Here is a 20,730-nt window from a genome sequence, read left to right as displayed (position 1 = left end):
GAGCACTCCCCGCGTGACTCCTTCTTCTGTTTCCCATTTTAGAAAGTTAATACAAGGAGGGGAGGATTTCTGGCCCCCCGTTCCCGTCCCCTCTAGTCGCTTTCTACGACACACGAGGAATACGTGGGAAGTATTCTTTCACCCCTATCTCCAGGGATAATATACATATATATATATACATATACACATACACACACATACACATACATACGCACATATACACACACACACACACATACATATATATACATATGAAAAATGTAAGAAACAATTTAGAAAACTGAAACTTCTAGCTTGAAATGAATGAAGAAATGAATGTCACATAATGGTTCAACCTCTGGCTATGGAAAAAGGAAATGTATAATTTATTTACACAAACGTCAATAGCAGTTCTCATCAATTTAACCACTGTATCAATAAGCTTCAATGTCTAAGCTACATTTTTCTCTAATTTCACTATATATATATATATATTATTTTTCTCTCTTCATACATGCTCAACATTTCCTGTGTGAGTGAGGTAGCGACAAGAAGAGATGACTGAGCCTTAGAGTGAAAATTCCTCACTTAGCTCCTTACTTTGTTCCTTTTTTCGTGGGAAAGTATTACAGGAAGGGAGGTTTTCCAGCCACCCATTTCTGCCCATTCTAGTTGCCTTTTATGACATGCAGGGAATTCTGCTTATTTATTCCCTGTATATAATAGAAGGCAATTAAGAGTGGTGGGAGTGTGTGGCTGGAAATCTCCCCTTCCTGTATTTCTTTCCAGAAGAAGGAACAGAGCAATGAGCCAAGTGACAAATTTTCCCTCTAAGGCTCAGTCATCTGTCCTTGTTGCTCCCTCGCCCACATGGGCATTGGTTTGCATATTTGAAAAAATAATACCTTGATTACCCCCTCCCTTACTTTATATGGGGCTTATCTTGTGTGACAACCTCTTGCAAAGTGAAATTGCATAAAATGAACCAATAATTATAAAGAGGAAAATGAGAAATGTGCAACAGTTTTTATCATTATTATAATAATACTTGTTCGCCGTTTGCCACATCAGCAAGGTAGCACCGGAAAACAGACAAAAAACAACCTATCCACTCATATACACATCTGTATATACATAAACACCCATACACATGTACATATACATACATATACATACACAGACATATACATGAATATATACTTGTTCATATTCATACTTGCTTGCTCTCATCCATTCCTGGCAATACTTCACCCCACAGGAAACAGCATCGCTACCCCCTGCTTCAATGAGGTAGTGCCAGGAAAATAGACAAAAATAGGCCACACTCATTCACTCTGTCTCTAGCTGTCATGTGCAGTGGTCCAAAACCACAACTCCCTATCCATACCCAGGCCCCTAAATGTATTTTAACCAGATTTTCATCTTAGTAATGCTCTAGGAATTAATGCAAAGATTACCGGATATGTCATTTCATAAATCTGAAGTATATTTCCTGTTAAAAGTGAACAAGGTCAAAGAGATTCCCTTCCATTTAATGCTGGTTCTCAGGTATGAGCAAGTGTTGTTGGATGATTGGATGCCATCCATATAAATAAACACAAAGACTGCAGGTTGTAGGAAGATCACAATAGTCGTTACAGGATATCCACATCGCACGAGTAACACATCTGCAGCAGTTATATCCAAATTACACAAGTAGCACAGATCTGTACACTGCTGGCAGAAACAAGGCATGCTTCAACTAGGTTCTATGCTTACTCTGTTCACTAACCCTCAATAAAGTTTTGGTGCGCTCTTTGCTGCATGCACCCACATAGTAGAGAATCTTTAATGTATAAAAAGGAGTAGTAGAAGTATGTTCCTCACATAATGGTGATTAGGTATATAGTGAACCCACATAAAATGAAGGATGGGTGTATTATTATTATTATCATCATTAGTCTGCTTCAGAAAACTGGATGTCCCTGCCATTCATAACCCCTTAAGGGAAGGGGTTAAGACTCAGATTCACCAAAAATTAATTTCCTCATAAGGTGGATGTCGGTTTGTACTTCATCCATTCCTTGCAAGTGTGAATGGAGTTAATGTACAAGATATTGTTATTGTTAATAGTACTAATTTTATTATGTTTTTAAATGTAATGTGGCATAAGGTATGTCTGATGCTTGAGAAATTGAGAGGATATTTGGGAAAGGGATGGTTCAGAGAGTGAAAAGAAAAGTGCTGATGTGGTAAAAGCAAATGTAGAGGAAAGAAATATGAATATTAATGAATTTTGAGTGAGATGAAAAGCATTTGTAGATGAAACACAATAGAAAACTATTAATACAAAGTGAGGAAGTAGTATGCTTAGGGAATTTTTTGCAGGTTAACTTACTTTTCATTAAAGAAGTTAGATTTATATTATATTATATATTTTGCTTTGTCGCAGTCTCGCACGTTAGCGAGGTAGCGCAAGGAAACAGACGAAAGAATGGCCAAACCCACCCACATACACACGTATATACATACAGGTCCATACACGCAAATATACATATCTATACATCTCAACGTATACATATATATGCACACACAAACATATACATATATACACATGTACATAATTCATACTGTCTGCCTTTATTCATTCCCATCGCCACCCTGCCACACATGAAATAACAACCCCCTCCCCCGTCATGTGTGCGAGGTAGCACTAGGAAAAGACAACAAAGGCCACATTCGTTCACACTCAGTCTCTAGCTGTCATGTAATAATGCACCGAAACCACAGCTCCCTTTCCACATCTAGGCCCCACAGAACTTTCCATGGTTTACCCCAGACGCTTCACATGCCCTGGTTCAATCCATTGACAGCACGTCGACCCCAGTATACCACATCGTTCCAATTCACTCTATTCCTTGCATGCCTCTCACCCTCCTGCATGTTCAGGCCCTGATCACTCAAAATCTATTTCGATCCATCTTTCCACCTCCAATTTGGTCTCCCACTTCTCCTCGTTCCCTCCACCTCTGACACATATATCCTCTTGGTCAATCTTTCCTCACTCATTCTCTCCATGTGACCAAACCATTTCAAAACACCCTCTTCTGCTCTCTCAACCACACTCTTTTTATTACCACACATCTCTCTTACCCTTTCATTACTTACTCAATCAAACCACCTCACACCACATATTGTCCTCAAACATCTCATTTCCAGTGCATCCACCCTCCTCCACACAACTCTATCTATAGCCTACGCCTCGCAACCATATAACATTGTTAGAACCACTATTTCGTCAAACATACCCATTTTTGCTTTCCAAGATAATGTTCTTGACTTCCACACATTCATCAAAGCTCCCAGAACTTTTGCCCCCTCCCCCACCCTATGATTCACTTCCGCTTCCATGGTTCCATCCGCTGCCAAATCCACTCCCAGATATCTAAAACACTTCACTTCCTCCAGTTTTTCTCCATTCAAACTTACCTCCCAATTGACTTGACCCTCAACCCTACTGTACCTAATAACCTTGCTCTTATTCACATCTACTCTCAGCTTTCTTCTTTCACACACTTTACCAAACTCAGTCACCAGCTTCTGCAGTTTCTCACCTGAATCAGCCACCAGCGCTGTATCATCAGCAAACAACAACTGACTCACTTCCCAAGCTCTCTCATCCACAACAGACTGCAGCATACTTGCCCCTCTTTCCAAAATTCTAGCATTCACCTCCCTAACAACCCCATCCATAAACAAAATAAACAACCACGGAGACATCACACACCCCTGCCGCAAACCTACATTCACTGAGAACCAATCACTTTCCTCTCTTCCTACACGTGCACATGCCTTACATCCTCGATAAAAACTTTTCACTGCTTCTAACAACTTGCCTCCCACACCATGTATTCTTAATACCTTCCATAGAGCATCTCTGTCAACTCTATCATATGCCTTCTCCAGATCCATAAATGCTACATACAAATCCATTTGCTTTTCTAAGTATTTCTCACATGTACAGAGCGTCAGATTGGGGAAGAGCAGTGTGGTTTCAGAAGTGGTAGAGGATGTGTGGATCAGGTGTTTGCTTTGAAGAATGTATGTGAGAAGTACTTGGAAAAGCAAGTGGATTTGTGTGTAGCATTTGTGGATCTGGAGGAGGCGTGTGATGGAGTTGATGGAGGTGCTCTGTGGAAGGTATTAAGAATATATGGTGTGGGAGGAAAGTTGTTAGAAGCAGTGAAAAGTTTTTATTGAGGATGTAAGGCATATGTACGTGTAGGAAGAGAGGAAAGTGATTGGTTCTCAGTGAATGTAGGTTTGCGGCGGGGGTGTGTGATGTCTCCATGGTTGTTTAGTTTGTTTATGGATGGGGTTGTTGGGGAGGTGAATGCAAGAGTTTTGGAAAGAGGGGCAAGTATGAAGTCTGTTGGGGATGAGAGAGCTTGGGAAGTGAGTCAGTTGTTGTTCGCTGATGATACAGCGCTGGTGGCTGATTCATGTGAGAAACTGCAGAAGCTGGTGACTGGGTTTGGTAAAGTGTGTAGAAGAGGAAAGTTGGGAGTAAATGTGAATAGGAGCAAGGTTGTTGGGTACAGTGGGGTTGAGGGTCAAGTCAATTGGGAGGTGAGTTTGAATGGAGAAAAACTGGAGGAAGTGGAGTGTTTTGGATGTCTGGGAGTGGATCTGGCAGCGGATGGAACCATGGAAGCGAAGGTGGATCATAGGGTGGGGGAGGGGGCGAAAATTCTGGGGGCCTTGAAGAATGTGTGGAAGTCGAGAACATTATCTCGGAGGGCAGGAGTGGGTATGTTTGAAGGAATAGTGGTTCCAACAATGTTGTATGGTTGCGAGGCGTGGGCTGTGGATAGGGTTGTGCGCGGGAGGATGGATGTGCTGGAAATGAGATGTTTGAGGACAATGTGTGGTGTGGGGTGGTTTGATCGAGTGAGTAACGTGAGGGTGAGAGGGATGTGTGGAAGTAAAAAGAGCGTGGTTGAGAGAGTGGAGGAGGGTGTTTTGGGGTGGTTTGGGCACATGGAGAGAATGAGTGAGGAAAGATTGACCGAGAGGATATGTGTGTCGGAGGTGGAGGGAACGAGGAGAAGAGGGAGACCAAATTGGAGGTGGAAGGATGGAGTGAAGGGGATTTTGTGTGATCGGGGCCTGAACATGCAGGAGGGTGGGGGGTAGGGCGGGGAATAGAGTGAATTGGAGCGATGTGGTGTACCGGGGTTGACGTGCTGTCAGTGGATTGAATCAAGGCATGTGAAGCGTCTGGGGTAAACCATGGAAAGCTGTGTAGGTATGTATATTTGCGTGTGTGGACGTATGTATATACATGTGTATGGGGGGGGGTTGGGCCATTTCTTTCGTCTGTTTCCTTGCGCTACCTCGCAAATGCGAGAGACAGCAACAAAGTATAATAAAAAAAAATAAAAATTCTTCAAAGCAAACACCTGATCCACACATCCTCTACCACTTCTGAAACCACACTGCTCTTCCCCAATCTGATGTTCTGTACATGCCTTCACCCTCTCAATCAATACCCTCCCATATAATTTCTAAGGAATACTCAACAAACTTATACCTCTGTAATTTGAGCACTCACTCTTATCCCCTTTGCCTTTGTACAATGGCACTATGCAAGCATTCCACCAATCCTCAGGCACCTCACCATGAGTCATACATACATTAAATAACCTTACCAACCAGTCAACAATACAGTCACCCCCTTTTTTAATAAATTCCCCCGCAATACCATCCAAACCCGCTGCCTTGCCAGCTTTCATCATCCGCAAAGCTTTTACTACCTCTTCTCTGTTTACCAAATCATTCTCCCTAACCCTCTCACTTTGCACACCACCTCGACCAAAACACCCTATATCTGCCACTCTATCATCAAACACCTTCAACAAACCTTCAAAATACTCACTCCATCTCCTTCTCACATCACCACTACTTATTATCACCTCCCCATTAGCCCCCTTCACTGAAGTTCCCATTTGCTCCCTTGTCTTACGCACTTTATTTACCTCCTTCCAAAACATCTTTTTATTCTCCCTAAAATTTAATGATACTTTCTCACCGCAACTCTCATTTGCCCTCTTTTTCACCTCTTGCACCTTTCTCTTGACCTCCCGCCTCTTTCTTTTATACATCTCCCAGTCTGCATTATTTCCCTGCAAAAATCGTCCAAATGCCTCTCTCTTCTCTTTCACTAATAATCTTACCTCTTCATCCCACCACTTACTACCCTTTCTAATCTGTCCACCTCCCACGCTTCTCATGCCACAAGCATCTTTTGCGCAAGCCATCACTGCTTCCCTAAATACATCCCATTCCTCCCCCACTCCCCTTATGTCCTTTGTTCTCACCTTTTTCCATTCTGTACTCAGCCTCTCCTGGTACTTCCTCACACAAGTCTCCTTCCCAAGCTCACTTACTCTCACCACTCTTTTCACCCCAACATTCTCTCTTCTTTTCTGAAAACCTCTACAAATCTTCACCTTCGCCTCCACAAGATAATGATCAGACATCCCTCCAGTTGCACCTCTCAGCACATTAACATCCAAAAGTCTCTCTTTTGCGTGCCTATCAATTAACATATAATCCAATAATGCTCTCTGGCCATCTCTCCTACTTACATATGTATACTTATGTATATCTCTCTTTTGCACCAGTCCTTTTTCAGCACATAAATCTACAATTTCCATTTCCATAAATCTACCATTTCCATTTACAACACTGAACACCCCATGTACACTAATTATTCCCTCAACTGCCACATTACTCACCTTTGCATTCAAATCACCCATCACTATAACCCAGTCTCGTGCATTAAAATTACTAACACACTCACTCAGCTGCTCCCAGAACAATTGCCTCTCATGATCTTTCTTCTCATGCCCATTTATATATGAGATAATTTTCATATTAAATGACTTTTTCTCACAAACTTACAGGGAATCATCAAGCTTCGCAACACTGGTGACTTTCTTGTAGCAAATGAAGGGAAGAGACCAATATACGTTGATGGAAAACCTGTGTTAGCTGGCAACAAGACCAAGCTCAACAACAATTCTGTGGTAGAGATAGCATCACTCAGGTTCATATTTCTCATTAATTTAGATCTCATCAATGTCATCCGTCAAGAAACTGCCAAGCATAGTGGTCATTAACGTAAATAAAATGTAAATAAAATATATTTACATATTTTGCAAAAAAAATTTGGAGACTTTCCTGATTTTGTCATGATGCATTATGATCTATCCATCATTATTTATTACTCATTGTACAAAAAAGCAATATTTTTTAACTGGCTATGGAACACAATAAACCAAAGATTAAAACTCACAGTATGGAAATAACAGTTACTTATTCATTGATAGGAATAATTTGCATTTTTTGTGCAAATCATTCCTTTGATTGTAACTCAACAAAAGTATTGAATTACTTGTGTACCTGCAACAATTAAATTAATCTGTATTTCCACATTATGGTTTTATTTACCTTAAAAGTGAAACAATTAATATGTAATAGCATTAAAGACAAAATATTTGAGGACAACATATGGTATAGGAAGGGTTATCAGATTAGTAGAGGTAAGGTAAGAGATATATGAGAATATAAGACGAGTATGGTTGAGACATTTGAAAAGAATGAGCGAGGAGAGGTTGACAGAGAGGATACATGTGTCTGAAGTGGAGGGGACATGAAGGGAAATGACAAGGAGGATATATGTGTCAGAATAGGAGAGGAGGAGAAGGAAAAGAGTGAATTGGTGATATAAGAATGGATTGAATAAGATTTTGTGTTCGAGGCCTGATCATGTATGAGGGTGAAAGGTGTGCATGGGATAGAGTTTACTGGAGCAATGTGGTATACAGGGGGTTGATGAACTGAACCAGGGCATATGAAGCAGCTGGGGAAACCACAAAAATGCCTGTGAGGTCTGTATGATGTGGATGGGGGCTGTGGTTTTGGTGCATTACATGACAGAAAATGGACCTGAGCAAATGATGTCTTTTCTTTGAATTTTTCTGGGACTACATCGTTAATGCAGGAAATTGTAAGCAAATATGAAAGAAAAATGAGCATTAAGGATGTCAATTAAATCTGTACTACTCTCATGAAGAGTAATTATTACTTTTCAACTCTCTTTTAGAGAAACCTTGAAATATAGAAAAGCAGTTATGTGTATTGAGTTAACACAAGACAAAATACTCATTAAATGATAGGAAATACTAAATTGAAGGCACAAGGGTAACACATACTGTCTTAATTTAAATTTTTACCTTAGTTAAATGATAGTAATGAAGTTTCATGCTATATACAGGCATCATGTTAATTCATCTACACTTTCACATATTTTCACAATTATTACTCTTGAAAATTTGACTAGCACCTACACATCAATAAATAGACTCATTCTAAATGATGAGTCTTTAGCTTAGTCATCTAGCAATCAAGTATTAAACCCACAATCAAATATTAACCCAGTATATACACCTTTCCCACACTATGCACAGTGGATGTGTTTCTGGAAAAATGCACATCCAATGAATCGGTACAAAGCAGACTTAACATATATGGTTTACAGTTCCCTCCTTATTTTCGCTTCTGCCTATGATAAAAGTGTAATCACCAATTTTTTAGAAACATGGCGCAAAATAATGTATCTGCACAAATCATTAAGCACATTTTCAAGCTCATATAGCTTTGAGAATACACAAAATGTGAATTATAGTTCAGTTCAGTAAACTGTGCTGTACTTAACACAAATGTATGGGGAGGGAGACAGCTAGCTAAGTGCAGCGCGTGTGTAGCACTTACTGTACAACATGTTTAGTTGACAATGCTGTTGTCTTTCACTGCAACATTGTATAAATGTCAGTCTTTGGTTGATTTGTTACTTTTGGAAGCCAGCCATCATTTCATTTTGAATGTTTTGTTGCTCATTGCATCTCTAAACTTTGATGTTAAGCAGCTCAAGGTCTTTCTCCCTACTACTACACTTTCCCTCCGTTACTCCTATTGCTCTTCTAATTCTACAAATTTTATATTCTTCGACTATCTAAACTCCTGCCACGAGACTACAACACCCTCTCGCTCACAAGCCGAGATCCGTAAAGGGATTTCAACATTCACTATAGGGAATGGCTGAATTCCTCCCATATGGATGGTGGAAGGATTGAAGCCCTCATGTTCATCATTCTCAATGATTTAGGGCAAATTATCTCCAACCATACCTATATTCCTGACTGTTGTGACCACTCTCATAATGTTCTGGATTTGTTTTTCAATTCTAATTCATCTTGCTGTAAATACATAATCTCAACCCCAATTGGTTCATCTTATCACCCTCATAAATGTATCTATTCTATCGGCACCTCCCCTTCCAGCATTCCACTCTAAGCGTAAGTACTGGTAACTCAACAAAGCTAACTGGAATAACTTATGTCACTTTTTTTCTGACTTTCCTTGGGTAAATTACTGTGGTAATACTTCTGTCTCCCCCAAATGCATAACAGAGGTTGATCTTGCTGGAATGGAAGCATTTATCCCCTCTTCCTCCAACATGACCTCTTCATCCAATCCATGGTTCAACTGTACCTGTTCTGAGGCCATTCAGGCAAGGGATCCGGCATATCAAGTTAGGAAAAACTCTCCTTCCAATGGCTTCCATTCAGTTTTTATCACTGCCAATAACTGCTGCAAGCATGTTATCTTTGAGGCAAAACATTCCTTTATTCAAAGGAAGTGCGATAAGCTCACCTCTTCCTTCACTGAGAGGTCTTTCTGGTCTTTAGTTATGGAGATCTCTAACAACTTCTGTCACTTTTCCGTTCTGATGGTGCTATAACTGTCTCTCCAGTAGACAAAGCAACTCTTTGGTTCTTGTTTCTCCACGAACTCCACCTTGAATGACTAACATTCCTTCACCTCCTGATGTGCCTCTTACTAATCCTATGCCCCTTCCCATAATATCTTTTCAGACTTTCTGAAAAGCACTTTTTTCTCTGGACACAAGCAAGGCTTATGGTCCTGTTGGCATCCATTCCTGTGTACTCAAAGAGTGTGCCTCTGAACTTGCAAATGTGCTTGCTTGTCTGTTCTATTTGTTTAAAAAACAAAAGTTTTCCTTCTTCAGAAGCAAGCATTGATACATCCCACCCTTAAGAAGGGTGACCATTCTGGCCCATCTAAGTATTGTCCTATTGCTTTGACATCCAGCATTTCCAAAGTCTGTGAATCCCTCCTCAAGCCCAGTATCCTTAAACACCTTGCAAATCACAGCCTTCCCTCTGATCACCAGTATTTCTTCCACTAGGTGATATCCACTGGTGATATTATTTCCTGTCTTACTAAACCCTGGTCATCATCCCTGAAAGATTTTGGGGAGTCATGTGTAGTTGCCCTTGACATATCTAAGGCTTTTGATCGGGTGTGGCATTGGGGTCTCTTTTCTAAGCTCCCCTCCAGTGGCTTCCCCTCCATCACTTAGTTCCTTCATGTCTAGCTTCTTCTCTGGCCGATCTATCTCTGTGGTTGTTAATGGATCAGCCTACCCCCTTTTCTCCATCAACAGCAGTGTCCATCAAGGTTCTGTCCTATCCCCAACACTTTTTCTCCTTTTTATGATTTCCTTTCCACAAATAATCCAATGTACTCATATGCTGTCAATTCAACACTGCATTCACCCACATCCTTCAATTCTGCTCCTTCCCCTCTTTTTCGATCTGCATCTCGTCTAGACACAGCTTTCCCAATAAACTCAGACTTGGACAGGATATCTCAGTGGGGTAGACAAAATCTTGTTAAGTTTAATGTCTCCAAGATCTAATTTCTATCCATCTCTATCGAAAACTCCAAACAACTCTTGTTTCTCCTATGATGGTTCTGGAATTCCACCTCTTGACTCAATGAACATACTTTGTATTGCTGTAACATCCACTCTTTTTTGGAAACCCCACATTAAAGGAATAGGTAAGTCTGCCTCTGAGAAACTGGGTGTCCTGTTTAGATGTCGAAACTACTTCTCTTCTGAACAGTTGCTCGATTTATACAAAGGATTGATTCATCCTTGTGTGGAGTACTGCTGTCACATTTTGGGTGGTTTTAGCTCTTCATCCTTACTTGACAGAGTTGTGTTGAAAGCAGTCCAACTTATAAACTGTCCCAAGCTAACTTCCAAACTGAACCCCATTGCCCTGTGTCAATGTTGATTCACTTTCCCTCTTCTCCAGGTATTACTTTGGTTTTTGCTCCTGAGAGCTGGCTGCTTGTGTGCCTACTCCACTAGCTAAACCACACAATACTCAGCAAGCTGCTGCATCATGTGATTATTGTGTGGCCATCAGCAACTCAAGGGTGGGCCATTTTGATACCTGCTTCTTTCCCTACAAATCAAAGCTTTGGAACTCTCTACCTTTTCATGTTTTTCCCAAAAATTATGACTTGGCACATTTCAAAAGACAGGTTTTTCACATCCTCAAAAATTTGTAAATACTTTATCTTGTCTTTTTTTCCATTTGAAAACTCTCCCAATATAAATATTATCAATTAGGGCCAAGCCTTGATGTGAACTTTTGTCCATGACTGGAGCAAAAAAAGAAAAAAAAAAGGAAAAGTTTCCTATTTCACTGGGTAAAAAGCATAAGTAGACCCTTCTATTCTATCAATATGCCTCCATGTATACTTCTAAATGTAATCACTTTTTCCTCCTATGTGAGTCTTTTTTGTTAATAATGTGTGTTTCCTGACCTATATGCTGCCTTGCATATATATATAATATGTGCCTTTCTCTTCTCTCAAGGCTGTGTAGTTGCAATTCTTTTAAATTTTCATGACAGCTACGGTTTTCCATCCCTTCAATTCTACTTCTAAAGTGGCTCTGAATTCTCTCTTAACTTGTTTATTTCTGCCTGCCTTGGACGTATCCATACAATACTGCTAAGACTACTAAACCATCAAACATCTCTTCTTTACTCACAAAGATCTTCCACATACTCTCCAATGCACCCAGGACCTTTGTTCCCTCTCCCATCCTATGACAATTTAGCTTCCATAGTTCCATCCACTGTCTTGTTCACTCCCGGGTATCCATCCCAGTCCCCCACACATACACACCTCATTACCTTACTTTCATTCACATCAACTCACAACTTACCCCTTTCACACACCTTACCAAACTTGGTCAACAATGTCTGGAGGCTCTCTGTCAAGAATGATGCCAGAGATGTGTCATCTGCAAACAGCTACTGACTCTTCCCAAGCCCCAAGCATACTGTTAACCTACCTCTCTCCAAGATCCTTCTATTCACCTCCCTCACCACCTCTTTCAAGAACAGATTAAACATCCATGGTGACATACCCTTAACCCAGACCCAACTTCACTTGGAACCACTTACCTTCTTCCCCTCCTTTTCTCCTACTTGCACTCTTACTTTACTATCCTGATAAAAACTCAGTGTGTTTAGCAGCTTTCCTCCTACACTAGATAGACTGGGTACACTCCTACACTGGGAAGAAGATTAACTTAGTGGAAGGGAGCACATCCTCAAATTGGACAGGAGTCACAAGTGGCATGCCCACTTCTATTTTTGGTGAATGAAAAAGACTTATCTGAAGGACCCAGTGGATACCTATACATATATGTTTGCAAATGATGTCAAGGTCATGAGAGAAACAAGGAATGATGATAATTGCTACAGCTTATAGGGAGACCTGGACAGATTCCAAAGTTGGTTGACAAATGGATGACGAGATTCAATCTAAGCAACTGTAAGATAATGAGAATGGGACTGAGTGTATGATTACCTAATGCACAAAAGAGAAAAAAATCAGAGGAATCTGTTTAGGAAAGAGACCTACGAATGAAGTTATCACCAGAGCTGCTATGAAAGTGGTCAATTATCCGCTAGAAAATATTAGAATCACTTTCAGGTATAACAATAAAGATATATTTGGCAAGATATTTGCAACACAAACCAAAACTAGGGTATACAAGTCTGGTCACCTAAAGAAGCACATACTTGATATAAAGGGTACAAAGAGTAATTAGGATGGTACAGGAAAAAAGAGGACTATGCTACAATTAGAGGATGTGAGTTAAACTGTTATCTACAATAGAGGTGAGAAGAAAGAGAGGGAGGGTCCTAAAATGAACATCTAAGTTTGTAAATCAGCTGGATGATACTGAGTGAACAGTTCCTCAAGAGATGCAGTACCAGAGGCTATAATATTTAGGAGGCAATGTGGTAGAAAGAATATTAAGAAGTGGCTTAGAGTAAGGATGGTGGATGGAATAAACTGACCACAAGGACACTATGAGTGCCAGTAGTTTCCAAAGGTTTGAGAGACTACTTTATGGCAGTGACAGTTCAGGGAATGGAGCCCTAAAAGGGTAGACCTCCTCCCTACTATTAAAAAATGCAAGTATAAGAGATAATTGCTAACTATTCCAAACACCTTCCACAAGGCATCTCTGTTACTCACATCATACAATTTCTCTAGGTCTAAAAATACCACATATAATACTTCTTTTTCTAAGTACAAGTACACCACTGATTTTCCGGCACTCTTGATTCCAAAGCCTTGCCGAATTAACCATTTTGCCAGACCAACTGCGGTCACATAATGATTCATCAACACACCTCTAACCCACTAACTATACATCTCCCATATGTCCAAAGTATACCATGGACTGCTAGAAATTTAAATTAAACAAGTATTAAATGTAAATTAAATGAATAAATGAAATACATTATAAACCTGATCAGGACTGAGGTATTCGTAAGCTACGAGTTTTGCAAATTTGTCCTCATACTCAGCAGCTCCTTCATGGTTTGCAGACTGCTTTTCTCCACACACTTTGAGAATAATTTGCTTTCCATCCAGGTAAAACATATCATTAGAATATCTCAATTTATCATAATGAAACATGGTGTGAAGTGTGGCCTGAAATATTGAGAAAATATTGCACTGATAAAAAAAACCTTTGATGCCAGAGACAGTCATCAAGCAAAAGACTAACAAACCAGGAATAAACAATTAGAGCAAAAGCACAATGTAAAAAAAATGCAGAAAATAAAATGAAGGAAACAGAAGTTTGGACTCTGTCCAACAACGAAGATACTGACAAGTGAATTACCCTAGGTTTACCCTTAGGCAATAGTACCTTCTGTATGCACCCTTTGTACATTCTAGGAAATTCACACAGTACTTTAACTGTAATATTTCTGTTTTTGTTGACTGACAATACTTTAATCTGCAATCATACCCCATTTCCAGTTCTGAGATTTACTGTATTTTCAACATACTGCAGTTTTCTTTACTACCACACCCTCTGGTATCCAGGTTCTAAATGTATAGGGTTTAGTGTGCAGTACGATAGTTGGGCAAAAGGCACCTGGTAGAAAAAGCCTGGCCTTCTGTACACTAAACCATACAATATGAGAGTGCTCTTCTACATATTCTGGGACAGTTATATCTGTGTTCATTTAAGTATCTGCACCAGCCACAGGGGTGCTTTATTGTTTATATATTTTTTATGTTGAAGGCTCCAGTATTTCAGGCTATTACTGAAATACAGAGAGAATTATGAAATGGAAAAAGAAAAGACAAGGGAAAGTACTTTTGAATTTTTAAGAAAGTGAAAGACCTGTGCCAGGTCACAGTTACTGGGAAAGACATGACAAGGTAGAGAGCTCCAAAGCTTTGACATGTAGGGAAAGAAGCAGGTATCAAAATGGCCCACAATAATCATGTGATGCAGCAGCTTGCTGAGTATTGCTTGGTCTTGCTAGCAATGGGAGCACACAAGCAGCCAACTCTTGGAAGCAAGTATTTGTGGTCTTGCTAGCAATGGGAGCGGACAAGCAGCCAACTCTTGGACGCAAAAACCAAAGTAATATCAATAGAAGAGGGAGAGTGAACCAAGTTTGGAAGTTTGCCTGGGACAGTTTACAAGTTGGACTGCTTTCGACTCAACTCTGTCAAGTAAGGATGCAGAGCTAGAACCACCCAAAATGTGAAAGCAGTACTCCATACAAGAATGAATAAATCCCTTGTATAGACAAAGCAACTTCAGAAGAGAAGTTTTGACATCTAAACAGGGCATCCAGTTTCTTAGAGTCACACTTAGCTATTTCTGTAATGTAGGGTTTCCAAGAAAGAGTGGATGTCACAGTAATACAAAGTACATTCAGCGAGTCAAAAGGTGGAATTACAGAGCTGCCAAAGGATAGATGAGAGTTGCGAGTTTCTGATAGAGAGATGGGTGGATATTTTGTCTTGGAGGCATTAAACTTAACAAGATTTTTGTCTAACCCACTGAGATATCCTGTCCAAGTCTGAGTTCACTGAGGAAGCTGTGTCAAGACAAGATGCAGATCGAAAGAGAGAAGAAGGAGCAGAATTGAAGGATGTGTTGAGTTAGCATATGTAGATGATAGGAAATCATAAAAAGGAGAAAAAGTGTAGGGAACAGGACAGAACCTTGAAGGACACCACTACTGATGGAGAAAAGGGGGAGGCTGATCCATCAACATCCACAGAGATAGATTGGCTAGAAAGAAAGCTAGATATCAAGAAGCAAAGTGAAGAAGGGAAGCAAAAGGAGGGGAGCTTAGAGATGAGACCCTAAATGCCACACCCTGTCAAAAAGCCTTAGATATGTCAAGGGCAATTACATATGACTCCCCAAAATCTTTCAGGGATGATGACCAGATATTAGTATGATAGGAAAGAATATCACACATGGATCTCACCTTACAGAAGCCATACTGGTGATCAGAGAGAAGACTGTGATTTTCAAGGTGTATAAGGATATGGAAGTTGAGGAGGGATTCAGACTATGGAAATGGTTGATGTTAAAGCAATAGGATGATAGTTAGAGGGGTAAGAACGATCACCCTTCTTAGGGATGGGATGTATCAAGGCATGCTTCCAAGGAGAAGGAAAGTTTGGTTTTCAAACAGAAACAGAACAGACAAGCAAGCATAGGTGCAAGTTCAGAGGCACATTCATTCAGTACACAGGGATGGATGCCATCAGGGCCACAAGCCTTGCTTGTGCCCAGAGAAAGAAGTGCTTTTTGGACAGTCTGAAAAGAGATTGTTGGAAGAGTCATTGGATTAGTAAGAGTAGCATTATGAGGTCATCTAGAGTCATCTAAGGTGAAGTTAGTGGAGAAATGGGAAGCAAAGAGTGTTGCTTTGTCAATGGGAGAGATAGCTATAGCACCATCAGAACAGAAAAGTGAGGGAAAGGTGGAAAGACAGAAGTTGTTAGAAATGCCCTTACCTAAAGATCAGAAAGACCTATCAGTGGATGACAAGGAGGTAATTGCATTTTCTTTGAATAAAAGAACACTTTGCCTCATGTATAACATGCTTGCAGTGATAAAAGCTGAATGGAAGCAAGGGGAAGGAGAGTTTTCCAAACCCGATATGCCTGACTGCTTGTCTCAATGGCCTCAGAACAGGAACGGTTGAACCATGGATTGGATGAAGGAGTAGTATTCGTCTGTCTTGCTTCTGTTATCAGTATCTTCCCTACTTCTTCCTCTTTTGGTTTCCTGTTTTCATTTGACTTCAATTGTTTATTCTTTGGTTTCACGCTCCTCTCACTTTCTTTTTTTTTTCTATTCTGCTTCGTTCTTTGTTGTGTTCATTAATAAATTCTCCATTTTCTTACCTGTATCCAGTTGCTTCATTCTCACTGTCATCACTATCACTAGTTCTTATTATCAGCTTTATCTTTCTTTCAAGTCATATCTCTTCTTTCTGTCTGCAAATTTTTTCTCAGTGTATGTACCAGAAAACCACAAATAACCACTTTTTCCCCTATTTATTTTCTCTCAATGGCAGTCATGCTGCTCTTGTCCACATTTCATGCATCTCATTTCTGCTACTATGTTGAAGTTTACTATATACCACATTCAGCAATACCCACAATATTTACGTGATTTCCTTTATTTCCCTAAAAACTACTACAAAATTTGGCATTGTTTGTTATGTATTTAGAAGATATGTGTGATTTCAAGGTTCTCATTTCTTTTTAAACCAAAATCAACGTATAAATTTGTTAGCAATTATTATCATTGATTTTCATTTCTATTCATGGAAGGTCATTCTTTAGCTAGTGTATTAATCACTTTACAGGTACACCACTGAATTTATAGCAACTGATGGTTCAGCATTGCCTTTAGTCCAGACAAAATTATGTGACAGAACTTGAAATTACCACGGCCACCAGACTAGTTTACTGGGTGGCCACAGATGGTGTTGTGTGTAAGGCACGCTTATTTACATTCTTTACACTGCACTTGTTGGTGGTGATACCACAAATCTGTGGGATTAGCTTATTTTGCTTAAATTTAACCCTAGCTATGGCTTCTAAGACATATGAGAGTGTCAGTCATGGTGTCAAACATAAACAACAGTCCATATCGATCTAAGATAAAGTAGAACAGTTGAAAAAAATGGACCGTGGTGTTTCAGTGCATTAGCTGTGTGACATCTACAATATTGGCTCATTAACTGTTTATGATATAAGGAAGCAAAGGGAGAAAATATTGAAATTCTATGCAGAGAGCGAGACCTAGAAGCAAAAGACGAGTAGAAAAACTATGAAAGGTGGTAAGAAATACTGAACACGATCGAGTGATGATGGAATGGTTTCAACAGCATTGGAGTGATGGAGTGGACTTGTCAGGTAGCATGGGAGATGTGTTAGAGATGTGTTGATGAATTATTATTACCTGACCACTGTTGGTCTGGCAAAATGGTTAATTTGGCAAGGCTTTGGAACTAAGAGTGCCGGAAAATTGGTGGTGTACTGGTATTACTTAAAATTGTCTTCTCTGTTTCTGTGAGGTCTTTCCATCATGGCATATTTCTGTCACCTTGAGTAAATCCCATGGCCAGTAAGAGAGCTTAATTTTCAATCTTTTTTACTATCTCTTATTTCTTTACTTTTGCCTTGAATTTTGGCAGTGCTGAAGTTTGAATAAAGACAAAAGGTGAAACCCTGTTCTAATGGATGAATTAGGGGAAAAGACAGCCTGTTAGGAGCCAGATTTCAATACATCCCAATTTTTTCTCTGGCATTCAGAACTTTTAACATGTGGAACATAAACTTACCTTGGACCAAAAATTATTATTTGTTTTACTTCCCAGGGAGTAGCAAAGCCTTGTCTGAATCAGAAGGAAATTGCTTCAAGGGTGGGGTAGGGGTTTAAAGTAGAATCAAGTTTGTAGTTCCCTTACTGCTGCAGCCATATACTGAATCTCTGCACCAAACCTTGCAAGATACCCATAGTTCAAAATATGATGGTCCTCCTCAAAAAAATTTTCTTGTTCTCTGATTTCTCCCAAAGAAAGAAATGCTGCTTAAAAGGACTCTGGAACAGAAGGGTTCTGGAATGACAACCCAAGTGCTCTATCAAATATGTACAGATGATTGGAGACAAACTATGGTAATGACAATGTACAGCCACTGATGAGGTAGTCCTATAGCTATCCAGATCACATGACACACACTGTAAGTAACTAGGCCACAGGCCATGATATTAAAAATGTGTGATCAAAATATCCAACAAGCCAACAATCTAATCAACAATGTGATTACAGTACAAGGGTGAAAGACATGAGATGCCACAGTGACACATTTTCCTTTGTGGTACACAAGTGAATTACTGAGTAAGGATGTGAGCAATATCAATCATGCAGAGTCATCGGTAAGCAAAAGCACAGACCATAAGCTAATTCAACCATAATTGAAGAGCATTACAAAAGAATTTGTAAATGTATTACTACCTTTTTTGGATTACACTCTTTTCAGAGACCAGGACAAGCAACACTCTCCCTATATATATGTATATATATATACATACCTACACAGCTTTCCATGGTTTACCCCAGACGCTTCACATGCCTTGATTCAATCCACTGACAGCACGTCAACCCCGGTATACCACATCGCTCCAATTCACTCTATTCCTTGCCCTCCTTTCACCCTCCTGCATGTTCAGGCCCCGATCACACAAAATCTTTTTCACTCCATCTTTCCACCTCCAATTTGGTCTCCCTCTTCTCCTCGTTCCCTCCACCTCTGACACATATATCCTCTTGGTCAATCTTTCCTCACTCATTCTCTCCATGTGACCAAACTATTTCAAAACACCCTCTTCTGCTCTCTCAACCACGCTCTTTTTATTTCCACACATCTCTCTTACCCTTACGTTACTTACTCGATCAAACCACCTCACACCACACATTGTCCTCAAACATCTCATTTCCAGCACATCCATCCTCCTGCGCACAACTCTATCCATAGTCCACACCTCGCAACCATACAACATTGTTGGAACCACTATTCCTTCAAACATACCCATTTTTGCTTTCCGAGATAATGTTCTCGACTTCCACACATTCTTCAAGGCTCCCAGAATTTTCGCTCCCTCCCCCACCCTATGATCCACTTCCGCTTCCATGCTTCCATCCGCTGCCAGATCCACTCCCAGATATCTAAAACACTTCACTTCCTCCAGTTTTTCTCCATTCAAACTCACCTCCCAATTGACTTGACCCTCAACCCTACTGTACCTAATAACCTTGCTCTTATTCACATTTACTCTTAACTTTCTTCTTTCACACACTTTACCAAACTCAGTCACCAGCTTCTGCAGTTTCTCACATGAATCAGCCACCAGCGCTGTATCATCAGCGAACAACAACTGACTCACTTCCCAAGCTCTCTCATCCCCAACAGACTTCATACTTGCCCCTCTTTCCAAAACTCTTGCATTCACCTCCCTAACAACCCCATCCATAAACAAATTAAACAACCATGGAGACATCACACACCCCTGCCGCAAACCTACATTCACTGAGAACCAATCACTTTCCTCTCTTCCTACACGTACACATGCCTTACATCATAGATAAAAACTTTTCACTGCTTCTAACAACTTGCCTCCCACACCATATATTCTTAATACCTTCCACAGAGCATCTCTATCAACTCTATAATATGCCTTCTCCAGATCCATAAATGCTACATACAAATCCATTTGCTTTTCTAAGTATTTCTCACATACATTCTTCAAAGCAAACACCTGATCCACACATCCTCTACCACTTCTGAAACCACACTGCTCTTCCCCAATCTGATGCTCTGTACATGCCTTCACCCTCTCAATCAATACCCTCCCATATAATTTGCCAGGAATACTCAACAAACTTATACCTCTGTAATTTGAGCACTCACTCTTATCCCCTTTGCCTTTGCACAATGGCACTATGCACGCATTCCGCCAATCCTCAGGCACCTCTCCATGAGTCATACATACATTAAATAACTTTACCAACCAGTCAACAATACAGTCACCCCCTTTCTTAATAAATTCCACTGCAATACCATCCAAACCTGCTGCCTTGCCGGCTTTCATCTTCCGCAAAGCTTTTACTACCTCTTCTCTGTTTACCAAATCATTTTCCCTAACCCTCGCACTTTGCACAACACCTCAACCAAAACACCCTATATCTGCCACTCTATCATCAAACACATTCAACAAACCTTCAAAATACTCACTCCATCTCCTTCTCACATCACCACTACTTGTTATCACCTCCCCATTTGCGCCCTTCACCGAAGTTCCCATTTGCTCCCTTGTCTTACGCACTTTATTTACCTCCTTCCAGAACATCTTTTTATTCTCCCTAAAATTTAATGATATATATATATATATATATATATATA

General features: G+C 40.1%; 2 protein-coding genes across 2 annotated transcripts in view; one reads left to right on the top strand and one right to left on the bottom strand.

The window, feature by feature from the left end:
• Positions 1-7,455, top strand: part of Rcd5 (microspherule protein Rcd5) — a 97,690-nt gene extending 90,235 nt beyond the window's left edge. The window contains exon 6 of the mRNA XM_071693994.1: positions 6,927-7,455. Within this exon, the coding sequence (XP_071550095.1) occupies positions 6,927-7,142 (216 nt within the window). The 3' untranslated portion in view covers positions 7,143-7,455. The remainder of the gene's footprint in view (positions 1-6,926) is intronic.
• The window catches only part of LOC139764778 (protein arginine N-methyltransferase 9-like), a 354,991-nt gene that overhangs the window by 121,552 nt on the left and 212,709 nt on the right, over positions 1-20,730 (bottom strand). The gene's annotated exons all lie outside the window — the stretch shown is intronic.

Source organism: Panulirus ornatus, chromosome 4 (genome assembly GCF_036320965.1).
Source record: "Panulirus ornatus isolate Po-2019 chromosome 4, ASM3632096v1, whole genome shotgun sequence".
Classification (NCBI taxonomy): domain Eukaryota; kingdom Metazoa; phylum Arthropoda; class Malacostraca; order Decapoda; family Palinuridae; genus Panulirus; species Panulirus ornatus.
This window is presented reverse-complemented; position numbering and strand designations above follow the sequence as displayed.